At 45.1% G+C, this 15,015-nt stretch overlaps 1 protein-coding gene across 1 annotated transcript; it reads left to right on the top strand.

The window, feature by feature from the left end:
* Positions 1 to 5,142: 5,142 nt before the first annotated feature.
* On the top strand, positions 5,143 to 10,606 carry LOC119307742 (importin subunit beta-1-like). The gene is made up of 3 exons (XM_037583824.1): positions 5,143 to 5,374; positions 6,139 to 8,565; positions 9,590 to 10,606. The coding sequence occupies exons 2-3, from the start codon at positions 6,146 to 6,148 to the stop codon at positions 9,786 to 9,788; spliced, it is 2,619 nt and encodes an 872-aa protein (XP_037439721.1). The 5' UTR covers positions 5,143 to 5,374; positions 6,139 to 6,145; the 3' UTR covers positions 9,789 to 10,606.
* Positions 10,607 to 15,015: the final 4,409 nt, after the last annotated feature.

The following is a 15,015-nucleotide window of genomic DNA, read 5'->3' as shown; positions in this document are numbered from 1 at the left end:
AATCCTATTCTGGAAGTCATGTTACTTGACCATGATGAACCTACGAACTATGAGGAAGCGATGATGAGCCCAGATTCCGCAAAATGGCTAGAGGCCATGAAATCTGAGATGGGATCCATGTATGAAAACAAAGTATGGACTTTGGTTGACTTGCCCGATGATCGGCAAGCCATTGAGAATAAATGGATCTTTAAGAAGAAGACTGACGCTGATGGTAATGTTACTGTCTATAAAGCTCGACTTGTTGCGAAAGGTTTTCGACAAGTTCAAGGGGTTGACTACGATGAGACTTTCTCACCCGTAGCGATGCTTAAGTCTGTCCGAATCATGTTGGCTATTGCTGCATTTCATGATTATGAAATTTGGCAAATGGATGTCAAGACTGCATTCTTGAATGGATTTCTAGAAGAAGAGTTGTATATGATGCAGCCGGAAGGTTTTGTTGATCCAAAAAGTGCTGACAAAGTGTGCAAGCTCCAGCGTTCCATTGATGGACTGGTGCAAGCATCTCGGAGTTGGAATAAACTCTTTGATAGTGTGATCAAAGCATATGGTTTTATACAGACTTTTGGAGAAGCCTGTATTTACAAGAAAGTGAGTGGGAGCTCTGTAGCATTTCTAGTTTTATATGTTGATGACATATTATTAATTGGAAATGATATAGAATTTCTGGATAGCATAAAGGGATACTTGAATAAAAGTTTTTCAATGAAAGACCTCGGTGAAGCTGCTTACATATTGGGCATCAAAATCTATAGAGATAGATCAAGACGCTTAATAGGACTTTCACAAAGCACATACCTTGACAAAATTTTGAAAAAGTTCAAAATGGATCAGACAAAGAAAGGATTCTTGCCTGTGCTACAAGGTGTGAAGTTGAGTCAAACTCAATGCCCGACCACAGCAGAAGATAGAGAGAAAATGAAAAATGTTCCCTATGCTTCAGCCATAGGCTCTATCATGTATGCAATGATGTGTACCAGACCTGACGTATGCTTAGCAATAAGCTTGGCAGGAAGGTACCAAAGTAATTCAGGAGTGGATCACTGGACAGCGGTCAAGAACATCCTGAAATACCTGAAAAGGACTAAGGATATGTTTCTCGTATACGGAGGTGACAAAGAGCTAGTCGTAAATGGTTACGTCGATGCAAGCTTTGACACTGATCCGGATGATTCTAAATCGCAAACCGGATACGTGTTTATATTAAACGGTGGAGCTGTAAGTTGGTGCAGTTCTAAACAAAGCGTCGTGGCAGGATCTACATGTGAAGCGGAGTACATAGCTGCTTCTGAAGCAGCAAATGAAGGAGTCTGGATGAAGGAGTTCATTTCCGATCTAGGTGTCATACCTAGTGCATCAGGACCAATGAAGATCTTCTGTGACAATACTGGTGCAATTGCTTTGGCAAAGGAATCCAGATTTCACAAGAGGACCAAGCACATCAAGAGACGCTTCAATTCCATTCGGGACCAAGTCCAAGTGGGAGACATAGAGATTTGCAAGATACATACGGATCTGAATGTTGCAGACCCGTTGACTAAGCCTCTCTCACGAGCAAAACATGATCAGCACCAAAACTCCATGGGTGTTAGAATCATTACTATGTAATCTAGATTATTGACTCTAGTGTAAGTGGGAGACTGAAGGAAATATGCCCTAGAGGCAATAATAAAGTTATTATTTATTTCCTCATATCATGATAAATGTTTATTATTCATGCTAGAATTGTATTAACCGGAAACATGATACATGTGTGAATACATAGACAAAACTATAGTCACTAGTATGCCTCTACTTGACTAGCTCATTAATCAAAGATGGTTATGTTTCCTAACCATAGACATGTGTTGTCATTTGATTAGTGGGATCACATCATTAGAAGAATGATGTGATTGATATGACCCATTCCGTTAGCCTAGCACTTGATCGTTTAGTATACTGCTATTGCTTTCTTCATGACTTATACAAAGTTCCTACAACTATGAGATTGTGCAACTCCCGTTTACCGGAAGAACACTTTGTGTGCTACCAAACGTCACAACATAACTGGGTGATTATAAAGGTGCTTTACAGGTGTTTCCGAAGGTACATGTTGGGTTGGCATAATTCGAGATTAGGATTTGTCACTCCGATTGTCGGAGAGGTATCTCTGGGCCCTCTCGGTAATACTCATCACCTAAGCCTTGCCAGCATGTAACTAATGAGTTAGTTGTGAGATGATGTATTACGGAACGAGTAAAGAGACTTGCCGGTAACGAGATTGAACTAGGTATTGGATACCGACGATCAAATATCGGGCAAGTAACATACCGATGACAAAGGGAACAACGTATGTTGTTATGCGGTTTGACCGATAAAGATCTTCATAGAATATGTAGGAACCAATATGGGCATCCAGGTCCCGCTATTGGTTATTGACCGAGAATGGTTTTAGGTCATGTCTACATAGTTCTCGAACCCGTAGGGTCCGCACGCTTAACGTTTCGATGACTGTTTTATTATGAGTTTATAAGTTTTGATGTACCGAAGTTTGTTCGGAGTCCCGGATGTGATCACGGACATGACGAGGAGTCTCGAAATGGTTGAGACATAAAGATTGATATATTGGACGACTATATTCGGACATCGGAAAGGTTCCGGGTGATTTCGGAGAAAACCGGAGTGCCGGGGGGGTTACCGGAACCCCCCGGGAGAGTTAATGGGCCACATGGGCCTAGGTGGGAAGAGAGAGGAGCGGCCAGGGTGGGCCGCGCGCCCCCTCTCCCTCTGGTCCGAATTTGACTAGGAGGGGGGGCGGCGCCCCCCTTTCCTTTCCCCCTCTCCCCCTTCCTTCCCCCTCCTAGTAGGAGTAGGAAAGGAGGAATCCTACTCCTACTAGGAGGAGGATTCCTCCTCCCTTGGCGCGCCCAAAGGGGCCGGCCGGCCTCCCCCCTCCCTCCTTTATATACGGGGGCAGGGGGCACCCCATAGACACACAAGTTGATCTACGGATCGTTCCTTAGCCGTGTGCGGTGCCCCCTTCCACCATATTTCACCTCGGTCATATCGTCGCGGAGTTTAGGCGAAGCCCTGCGCCGGTAGAACATCATCATCGTCACCACGCCGTCGTGCTGACGGAACTCATCTCCGGAGCTCGGTTGGATCGGAGGCCGGAGATCGTCATCGAGCTGAACGTGTGCTGAACTCGGAGGCTCCTTACGTTCGGTGCTTGGATCGGTCGGATCGTGAAGACGTACGACTACATCAACCGCGTTGTGATAACGCTTCCGCTTACGGTCTACGAGGGTACGTGGACAAACACTCTCCCCTCTCGTTGCTATGCCATCACCATGATCTTGCGTGTGCGTAGGAATTTTTTTGAAATTACTACGTTACCCAACATTTATGCCCATCACTGGAGCCACGTGTTTCGCTAGATTGCATCTCTTGGTCTAGCTGGCTGGAAACAGCCGATTCAAGTATTCCTTGCTTTAAGGTTTATACGGCCCAAGTTTTGAATGCAAACGTACACAATCAAACATGTCAAATTGTACCGCGCAAGCCTAGTTAGGCTTCATACAAGCTACCAAACCCACTATTACTCATCCACCCTATTGCTGCCCTGCATGCATGGCACTAGTTGGAGGCCACCAGTCTCTGGCGTTGATATAGGCCTAGGTGAACACGATAGAAGACGAGTACATAATTGACTGAACCAAAAATAATTTTAGGTGACCGATTACTTATAGGTCAACGATCTTTTATAAAAAGAAATTATAGGTCAGAGGTCTTTAGCACTTTATCCAGCGAGAACCGGGTAAATAAAACTACAACACACTTCTCTACCATCTCACAACGTTGTCTCAACTACATAGTTGATGAGGGGCGGGCCAGGGTTTGAAGAATGTGTATTCAATTTTTAAAGCATTTTTTGGAAGCCTATACCTTAATGATTATAACACCATATTCAGTGCATGTATACAATGTAATCATATACAAAAATAACAAGCCAATTAGCCAGATTAACTCACCCTTGTACAATTGCACTGTTTATGAGCAAAAACTGACAATTGTGTTCATGGACAAAAGAAGAAGTACTGAAGTCGGAAGAGCGACGCCACAGGGTGTCCTCTCGAACAATCATACGCAACACGTCGGGCGTCTGCACTGTGTGGCCGCGCTGCGACAGGCAGGGGGCCGCCGCTGGCCATCCGCCCCCTACCCGCTGCACCCCTGCCGCATGATCAACCCTACCCTAAGTCGGCGGCCATGTGCGACATCCGGACTTGGGGAGCCGAGCGAAGCGTTGCGTCAGGTTCTCTACGTGTGCGTGAATGCGTGATGGATCGCTTCTGCTTGTCTTCGTGTGCGGGCGATCATGCCATCATGGCTGGGTTGTACTCCATGTTTCTTTACACATGGAGTAGCTAATTAGTTATTCACATATTGGGCTTGGCCCACATGGGGTGCGGCGAGAGAAAACCATGTGGGCTGAAATGCGTGCACCCATTAGATTCTTTGGTAGTTTTTTTTCCACGCATATACAAATTATACACTATATATATCTAGTTTTGTTGCTAAAAATAACAGGTATCCAACTGAATATGCATGAATAGAAGTTGGCTCGTCTCTCACGAGGGTACTAGCGTAATCATGTTAGTCCTGCTAATTTACCTTTCCGTTTTATATTACTTGTCGCTGAAACTTACCTATCTAGACATATGCTAGATACATCCGTTTAAGCAACAACTAAGATAGCTGAATCCCATAAAAACTAAAATAGCTGAATGTTTAATGACGTAGACGGTTCAGTTAATGAGCTTTTTTCGACAAAACAGACCAAACAATACAATATCGATGAAATCCGACCCCTCAAAGAAAAAAAAAGGGAGAGACTATGAGATTAACCGGCCAAATTGGCTCGTGGAAAGCCACGACTCTCTCTCTTCTCTTTTTAAAATCGTGGAAGGAAAGCAACTGCCAGGTAGCGTCCAAACCCAAATAAACCAGCCAAGGAAGCAAAAACTAATCCCACCCAATCAAACCCGCTTCCCACATCACTGCCGTCCGCCACGGATCAGACGGCCAGGACCCCTTCCCCCCGGGCGCAACTTGCTCCCAGCACACCAAAGAAAACCCTTTTTTTCCTTTTTCTTTTCCCCAGATTTCCTCCCCTCTCCCCTCCGCTCCTCTCGCAGCCTCCCTCACCGCCGTCGCCGAATCGCGGAGCTCCCGCGCCGCCCAATCGCAGGGCTCGCCCCGTCGCCCAATCGCAGAGCTGCCGCCTCGGCTCCGTCGCGCGACCTTCGACGTCTGAAGCTCCGCCGCGCCGACCAGCTACATCCCGCCCGCCGTCGCCAACTACCTCCCCGTCTCAGCAGCCAGCAGGAAGGTAGGACGCAGAAGCGTACCGCCCTCCGTCTCTCCCCATCTACCCTTGTTCCGTTCTCCTCTTGTTGCGAGGAAGTAGGTAGCACGTATAAGGTAGAACTTCCAGGCAGATCTGTTGTGGTTTTCTGTATGTTAAGGCGGATCTGATGCATACTTAGATCTGATGCCCACTTTGAAACTGTAAACCGTAGAATTGGTTGAGAGCTCCTTTTGCTCTATTTTGGTGTTGGTCTTCATGGCTAACCACTGGAAGTCAGTCTGCTCTTTTTGTGCAGTATCCATACATGCCTGGGTGATCTAGATTAAGGAAGAAATTGCTAGTTCATTGGTAGAGAGAAGCAGTTATATCAATGAAATAGTGTTTAATACAGTTCTTGTTAGCATCTGCTTTAGGTGTTATGAGGTCTCGTTTAAAAGAAGGCCACTGTCAGATTTTTGTACACTCCCAGTGCTAAGGAAAAGTAGTATGTTGTCCTGCTCTTGTCAGATTTCATAAATCTCTTTAGAATTTTGCCATTCATGTTCACTGATTGCTTTCTTGCTGATGAGGTTGCCTTAAGCAACGGTTACCTCGTTGTAGAAAGATGTTTTTTCCTTCAATCCTGACTGCTTGTCTCATTAACTTTAAGTTGTAGAATATTTTGTAGTATGGTTTGGCTCTACCCAAGAGAGGACTTTACTTTGTCAAGAGAGTTCTATTTTTTTTAATGATGTATGGAGTTTTTATGTCATGGGCTATCTGACTCTCCTATTTTGGGCCTACAGAGTCAGCATGTCGTTGGATGTTACTCAAATACTCCTGAGTGCGCAATCTGCCGATGGCTCGATTAGAAAGCATGCTGAAGAAAGCCTCAAGCAGTTTCAGGAGCAAAACCTCCCAGGTTTCTTGCTCTCCCTCTCAACTGAGTTGGCCACCAACGAGAAACCTGAGGAGAGCCGCAGATTGGCTGGTCTGATCCTCAAGAATGCACTCGACGCAAAGGAGCAGCACAGGAAGAACGAACTTTTCCAGAGATGGCTCGCACTGGATGCTGGTGTCAAGGCACAAGTTAAAGCATTGTTGCTGCAAACTCTCTCATCTCCTGTTGCAAGTGCCAGATCTACATCTTCTCAAGTCATCGCAAAGATTGCTGGCATTGAGATCCCTCAGAAGCAATGGCCCGAGCTTATAGGATCATTGCTATCAAACATACATCAGGTACAGCCAAACGTCAAGCAGGCAACGCTTGAGACACTTGGCTATTTATGCGAGGAAGTTTCTCCTGAAGCTGTCGACCAAGACCAAGTCAACAAGATACTTACAGCTGTTGTTCAGGGTATGAATGCTTCTGAAGGGAACTCTGAAGTGAGGCTTGCAGCCACACGAGCATTGTATAATGCATTGGGCTTTGCTCAGGTTAATTTCTCCAATGACATGGAGCGTGATTATATCATGAGAGTTGTCTGTGAAGCAACACAGTCACCAGATGTGAAGATAAGACAGGCTGCCTTTGAGTGTTTGGTGGCTATTTCATCAACTTATTATGATAAGCTGGCCACATACATGCAGGATATATTTAATATCACTGCAAAGGCTGTGAGGGGAGATGAGGAGTCGGTTGCACTTCAGGCCATGGAATTCTGGAGTTCCATATGTGATGAGGAAATCGACATTTTGGACGAGTACAGTAGTGAATTTACAGCTGATTCTGATGTTCCTTGCTACTATTTTATCAAGCAAGCTCTTCCTGCCCTAGTGCCAATGCTGCTGGAGACTCTCCTCAAACAGGAGGATGACCAAGACTTGGATGAAGGTGCTTGGAATCTTGCAATGGCTGGGGGTACTTGTTTGGGCCTGGTGGCGAGGACTGTTGGGGATGATATTGTTCCTCTTGTGATGCCTTTCGTTGAGGAGAACATAACAAAACCTGAATGGAGACACAGAGAGGCTGCAACATATGCTTTTGGTTCTATTTTGGAGGGTCCATCAGCTGATAAACTGACCCCTCTAGTTAATGTCGCCTTGAATTTTATGCTGTCTGCGTTAGTAAAGGACCCAAATAACCATGTGAAGGACACAACTGCTTGGACCCTTGGAAGAATATTCGAGTTTCTTCATGGTTCTGCACTTGAAACTGCTCCTGTCATTACAGCTGAGAACTGCCAGCAAATACTTACTGTGCTGCTTCAAAGCATGAAGGATGTCCCAAATGTGGCAGAAAAGGCATGTGGGGCACTCTATTTCCTTGCTCAAGGCTATGTTGATGTAGGATCGGCGTCACCATTATCCCCTTTCTTTCAAGATATTGTTCAGAGCCTTCTTGTGACCAGTCACAGAGAGGATGCTGGCGAATCCAGGCTGCGTACTGCAGCTTATGAGACTCTAAATGAAGTCGTCAGGTGCTCCACTGAGGAGACAGCTCCTATTGTTATGCAGCTAGTACCTGTGATTATGATGGAACTCCATAATACACTTGAAGCGGGGAAGTTGTCAACTGATGAGAGGGAGAAGCGGAGCGATCTGCAGGGCCTTCTTTGTGGTTGCCTACAGGTTATTATCCAGAAGTTGGGAGGGATGGAGTCAACAAAGTTTGCCTTCTTACAGTATGCAGATCAGATGATGGATCTGTTTTTGAGAGTTTTTGCTTGTCGAAATGCCACGGTGCATGAGGAGGCTATGCTTGCTATCGGTGCACTTGCATATGCAGCCGGTTCGAACTTCGCGAAGTACATGGCACAGTTCTATCAGTATTTGGAAATGGGACTTCAGAACTTTGAAGAGTATCAGGTGTGCGCCATTACGGTGGGTGTTGTGGGTGACTTGTGCAGGGCACTGGAGGACAAAATTTTGCCCTACTGTGATGGCATCATGACCCAGCTCCTGAAGGATCTATCCAGCAATCAGTTGCACAGATCTGTAAAACCACCTATATTCTCATGCTTTGGTGATATTGCACTGGCAATTGGAGAGAACTTTGAGAAGTATTTGATCTATGCCATGCCCATGCTACAAAGTGCGGCAGATTTGTCGGCGCACACAACTGCAACTGATGATGAAATGCTTGACTACACAAATCAACTAAGAAATGGCATCTTGGAGGCCTACTCTGGTATTCTTCAAGGATTCAAGAGTTCCCCTAAGACACAGTTACTGATGCCGTATGCTCCACATATTCTTCAGTTCCTTGATGCCCTTCATAATGGAAAGGATATGTAAGTCATCCAGAATTCCTTCATTGCTCCCTTATTTACATTATCTATATGTCCTGCTTTCTGGATGCTCAAGGAAACTAACGCAAACACATAGATATTCACTCAGTACCCTCGCAGAAAGCACTCAACCGGCCTTGCTCTTCTGAATTATATGAATGAGTCTAAAGCTGCAACTGGTGGATTCACTTTTTCGTAGCTACTTTCGAAACTTCATTAGATGCAATCACCATTATTGGGCTGTTGATATGCTTCACAAAATACGTGTTAGTTTTTCACCGAATTGCTGAATTGGCCAACAGGAATAGGCCTTGTCTGGTTCAGTGTTTGCGCACGGTTGCGTGCAGTGCTAAACCAGGTTAAAATGGTCAGTTTACCCACTAGACCAAAGTGCATTAACTCCTAGCTAACGCTGAAGGAAAATATAATATTTTGAAAGTGGGTCGTATAGAATAAATAGTGTTTTCCGTTGGCTATGATGAAACTAGACTATTCTCAATGATATATAAGCAATGTTCTCCAAAATGTGGATATAGTTGACAGGTGTTAAATCCATATAGCCCGTTACAGGCCTACTTAAATTTAATGTGATTTAGGTATCATGTTTGGTCTAAGCCGGGCAGACTTTCTTTGTTGGTGAATTTTTGATTGTGAACTGCTACATTAGATTGTAGTGTTAGGTTTTCATTTACTAACGGGCGTTAGAACTAATTTTGGATTTCTTGCTGTGCATGGAATAAGCTTCGCCATCTTTTATATTGTTTTATGGATGTATTTTATTTGTGTTCAAACCGCCACTAAGAGGGAAAGGGCCAAATCCAGTTTGGATAGTGTTTCGTCACACTTACATACACCTTGCACTATTGCCAGAATAGAATCTCTCTCCCAAAGCCTCAGCCAACCAATACCACACCCATATGATGACCAGTCTCATTTTTGTGACTAAGCACCGACAGTGAAGCATTATCGCAATAATTAACCAATATTCCAGCACACTAATTTTTAAAATTATCTCTTACCATTTCAGGGATGATTCTGTGATGAAGACTGCAATAGGTGTCTTGGGAGATCTGGCAGACACATTGGGTGTCAATGCCGGTCCTTTGATCAATCAATCCACCTCAAGCAAGCAATTTTTGGACGAGTGCTTATCATCTGATGATCCTTTGGTCAAAGAATCAGCTGACTGGGCAAGGATTGCAATCAGCCGTGCGGTTTCGGGTTGACGTGACATTTGTCTTGAGTCTGCACATGCATCCATCCACGAGTCAGTCCAGGTCTTCGGTTGCATCATGTCTAGACCTTGCTCTTTGGAGAAGTCCAACATCCTCAAAGCAGAGTCGGAGGGTCCTCACTAACTCATGCATCAGTACATGTGTCAACCCAGCCTTTTTCACATCTGCGGAAAAGAGGGTTAAGTTGGCCACCTGCTAACTTTTCTAAAAAAAAGGAATCCAGGAGCTTCTATTGTCGCCTGCGACACCGATGGTCCCTCGGTGTGGCATCCGCGCTTATGGTCGGGGCGCTCTTGCTTTCCCTTGCATCCATTGCATGCATTGAACTTTGGTCATATGGTCACTCACTAAAAGGCCCGGTTGCTTATTCATCCATTATGCATAAGGGGCTCGCGTGCATCGTCACAGGATTTTTGTACTGCTCAGGGTGTCCAACTTCACTATGTGGGGGCATGTTCCTCCTGAGCTGTTTTTTCTTTCTTTTGCATTTGCATTGTCTTGCATTCATCCCAGACGGTTTTGTAAGGGTTCTTTTGGCAAAAACTGAGATCCCAGACGGTTGTGTCGGTTTATTTCAAGGTGTTGTCGGAGCAGTGCGTGATTGCGCTCTTTTTTTTGGTCATCTATGCTGCTGTTCCATTTCAGCTTCTTTGAAGCTTGTGCTGGCGGGTGGAAACGAACAATTATAGGTCTTGGAGTGGTTTTGTTTTGGGGGCCAGCTGTCGAGTTGTATTTGTTTATTACAGGAATTGTATTATTATGTGGAACGCCGCCACCTCCTACCATATCGTTGGCTGTGTATACGAAAATATGATGATGCATGTGTTCAATGATATGGATTTTGCCTTTTTCTCTATCCTCAGCTCTGGCACATGTGCTTGAGTGATTGATAAATTATTGGGCATTTTGGCTACAACTCTTTTACGCAGTTGGCAGTAGAAGGCTTTGAGCAGAATGTCGTTGCTCTACACGCAGATGCGTGTAAACGATATAGAGCGCGACACAGGCATGTGCTTGTCATCCTGCTCCGTTCACATTGGTTTTTTAACCGGGCATAAACCCGGAAAAAAATTATATGAGACCAGGTCTCACGGTTAGCATATGAGACCCGTCCTGATGGATGACATAAGTTCAGAACGAACCAGGAAAAGAGAGAGCGAGTTCACGCATTGCTGGAAAACCCACAGCAGATAATTGCCAAAACATAGTTCAACGCTCGCACAGGAGCAAAGGAGACACACGCCCACACAAGGGGACAGACAAACCAAAGTGGCACAAACGTCGCTCAAAACAGACACAACCGAAACACATAAACTGAAGCATGGTGAGAACTCGCGGAGGGCTCCATCCACAGCATCACTCTTGAAGCAAAGCCCAGCCGTATCGGAGAGCATCAAGCATCGCCCCCATCCTGAACCGCAGCGCATATCCACATTATGTTAGACGCATTGTCCTTCAACATCTTGGCTCCCTTCCTCACATCCTCAACATCCTCACGTCCTAGAAGCCCTACCCAATATGTTAAAAAAGCACGGGTAGAGAAAACAACTACAAAAGGGGTTTTAAGAACTTTAAATTCAAACATCGTCGCGACAATTCCAAATAGCCCAACAAATAGCAGCTACACCAATAGTATAGAAAGTCCCCCCACCTCCCAGAGGAAAACAACAAAGCACAAGGAGTAAGAGCAACTCTAGCAGACCCCGCAAAACGCCCCGGCCCGCAAAATAACCGCCAAATTATGGGTCGGGGTCAGAAAATCTGCACGACCAGACCCCGCACCCCGCACCGGCTCGTAATTTTTTTTGCGGGGCGCGGCAAATCTTCTCCCCCAACCTCTATCTTCACGGGCTGGGAGGCCGACCCGAGCTCAACCCCTATCCGGCGCGAGATTTGGCGTCTGCGCGCCCTTTCCCGCTCCCCGCACCCTCCGCCACCATTGCCCCCCTCCGCAAGCTCCGGCTGCTCCTCCCCGGCTGTCCCTCGCCGCCATGGACGACCCCATGCTGTCCCCCGTCACCGTCGAGGTTGCGCACGCCCCTTTCCCTCGGGCGGATCTCGTCGCCGGCCATGTTGGCCCCGCCGGCCTCGCCCAAGCACACGTCGCGCCTGCCCGCAAGCGGTAGGGCAACATGGTTGTGCAGGGCGGGAATCCGGCTGCCCCGCCACGATGGCCCGCGCTCCGGGCGCCAATGCCGCAGTGCGATCCCGGCCGCCGACGGAGAAGGCCGGCAAGGCCGCGGGCACAAAGCGGAGGAAGGTTCCGGCTTCAAGGAAGCCATCTTCTTCAACCTCTCACTCCATCCCCCCGCAAGGAGGTGCTCCGGCGATGCCGTTTAACGGTGCCGCTCCCCCCGCGAGCGAGGTGTTCGACGAAATGGCCGGAAGGTATATCTCTTTGGTCTTCGGCGATTCTCTTTCATTTTTCGCCATTGTTCTCGATAGCTAGTGACTTGTTATCGTTCGCTATAGCGGTGGTTCGAACAATGCAACAACCGAGTTCGTGAACTTGTTGGACACGAACGCGGTTGACATTGATCAAGCCCCTTTCGAACCATTCGACTACAATGAAACGGAGGGCGGCGTGGACGATCATGGTTGTGCGGACGAGTTGGAGGACATGGGCGCATACCTTTGCATGCCCTCTTTTGCGTAATGAACTTCGCTTTTATTTGCCCGCAAACTGTTTATGTCATTTGAATTTGAACTTGTCTGTGAAACCCTATGACAAATTTCAGATTTGCAGTTTTTCTGTTTGCGGGTCGTTGCGCTGGTGCCCGAGCAAAACCCGCATAGCCGACCCGTAAAAAAGCATATTCCGCGAATATACTTTTTTACGGGTCCGTTTGGGGGGTCTGCATCTGTGCCAGCCCGCGCCGGCCCGCAAAAGTGGTTTTGCGCGAACTGCAAACGCGTTTTGCGGGTCGGCGTTTTGTGGGGTCTGCTAGAGTTGCTCTAAGCTTGCCATATGTTGTTGGGGCAAAGATCGGCGCCAAATACATTGAACACAATACGCCAGGTAACTCTGGTAACCGTACATAAGAAGAAAATATGTTGCGAGGTCTCTCGTTCGCCACAAAAGGAACACTTAGGGTTACCCTTCTAGTTCCCCCCTTTCATAATATCCCTCGTCAAAATCGCATCCTAGAAAAGCTGTCACAGGAAAAATCTGAATTTTCAAGGAAGCTTCGTTTGCCACTTCCATCTATAGTCACAACCATACAAGTTTCGCTCCAATAGGCTATAGACAGACTTAGTGGTAAAGCAGGATTTGGATCCAAGAGACCTCTTAACAACATCTCCATCAGTGGAGATACAAAGGCTTCTGGCCAACTCCACAATGTAACTCCATTGTTCTTCACCGAGCATTGAATTTAATCTCCTTCTAAAAGAAGGAAACAACATCAGCCTCTAGACATTTGTTAAGAGTACAGTCCTGGTAATTACAAATACTAAAAGTTGGGTGAACTTCTCAGCAAGAGGAATATTGTCTTTTAGGAGGGCCCTTCCACAATTTGGCTATATCCCGAGAGTGAACATCAATTTGCCTACCAGCCATATAGAATTCTTTCACCTTAAGGATAGCTTTCCGGCAGGGTGAATCATCGAATTCTTCTTTAACATCAGCTACATTAGATCTTTTGAAATACTTAGCCTTAATAATATCCTGCCACAAACCAGTTTTCTTTTCAGTTTCCACCACCACTTGGTGGGCAAGCTGATGTTTTGTTTATGTAAGTCTTTAAATCCAAGGCCCTCATTTTTTTCTTAGGTTTGCAAATTTTGGACCATTTAAACAGGTGATATCTTTTTTCTCTTTACTAACTTCCCAGAAAAACCTCCTCCTGTGCTTATCTAGTCTCTTAATGAAGGTTTTAGTCAGCAAGGACATGGACATATAATATTATGCAATACTAGAGAGATAGACATTCAACAAAGTAAGCCTCCCCCAGAAGATGTAGAATTTTCAATCCAGGTGTCACATCTTTTGATGTATTTGGATACCATGAAATCCCAGCCCACTCCCCTCAAACAGGAGAAACTAACAGGTGGGAAAATGCCCAATCTGGCAGTTAAATATATCAACATAGGTCTTAAGTATCTCATCATCACCCCCACACATAACATTTCACTTTTATTTTTGGAAATTAATCTTTAGCCAGATATCAACTCAAAGATATATAGCAACACTTTAAGATTTAGAGCTTTCTCAGGATCAAGGTCAATACACAATATTGTATCATCAACATATTGTAAAATAGCTATTCCATTATCAATTAGGTCAGAAGCAATCCCTACTAAACTTTATTTTTCTATGCATTTAACACCATCTAACATAAGCACTCAACATGCAAATTAAATAAAAAAGAGACAGGGGGTCTCCCCTGCCTGACCCCTTTATGACTTCGGAAATAATGCCCAGTAGTGTTATTTAACTCCACACTAACAGTTCCATTATATAGGATGCATTTTATCTAATTGCACCACGTAGGACCAAAGCCCCTCATCTTAAGGCAGTCGATGAGAAAATCCCAGTTGACTTTGTCATAAGTTTTCCTGAAATCAAGCTTAATGACAATTCCAATTTTTCTTCTTCTTAATATGAGTATGATGCAAGATTCCATGCAGGGAGAGTATACCATCCATAATATTTTTGTGCTTAATAAAAGCATTCTGGTGCACACTAAACATCTTATCAACAAATAGTGCCACCATATTATCTAGAACTTTAGTAATAAATTTGTAAGGGGCATCTGAGGAAACAAATAGGCCTGAACTGTTGATTTTTCTTGGATGCATTAATTTTAGGAATCAGAGTTATAATCCCATAGTTCAATCTATGGACATCAAGTGTGCTAGCATGAAAAGTAGAAAACATGTTCATAATATCATGTTGCACAATTTCCCAACAACACTCGTAAAACTCAGTAGGAATGTTGTCAGGACAAGGGGCCTTGTTACTTTTGATGGCAAACAATGCCTTTTCACCTCCTCCACAAAGAAGGGTTTATTTAACAAATCACTAGTAGACTCATTTAATTTCTCATTCTCCCCCCACACATAAGGGTCTAAATGAAATAAGTTGCCAAGGGCAGGCCCAAAAAGTGAAGGAAATATGCCCTAGAGGCAATAATAAAGTTATTATTTATTTCCTTATAATCATGATAAATGTTTATTATTCATGCTAGAATTGTATTTACCGGAAACATAATACATG

This window comes from Triticum dicoccoides, chromosome 5B (assembly GCF_002162155.2).
Source record: "Triticum dicoccoides isolate Atlit2015 ecotype Zavitan chromosome 5B, WEW_v2.0, whole genome shotgun sequence".
NCBI classification, from domain to species: Eukaryota; Viridiplantae; Streptophyta; class Magnoliopsida; order Poales; family Poaceae; genus Triticum; species Triticum dicoccoides.
The sequence above is the reverse complement of the archived record's forward strand: the minus strand, read 5'-3'. Positions and strand labels throughout refer to the sequence as shown.

What these genes read in the sequence shown, in the direction of transcription:
- LOC119307742 (XM_037583824.1), top strand. Translation starts at nt 6,146, where the DNA reads ATGTCGTTGGATGTTACTCAAATACTCCTGAGTGCGCAATCTGCCGAT. An exon ending in CTTCATAATGGAAAGGATAT is followed by an intron (nt 8,566 to 9,589) that starts GTAAGTCATCCA and finishes TTACCATTTCAG; the next exon opens with GGATGATTCTGTGATGAAGA.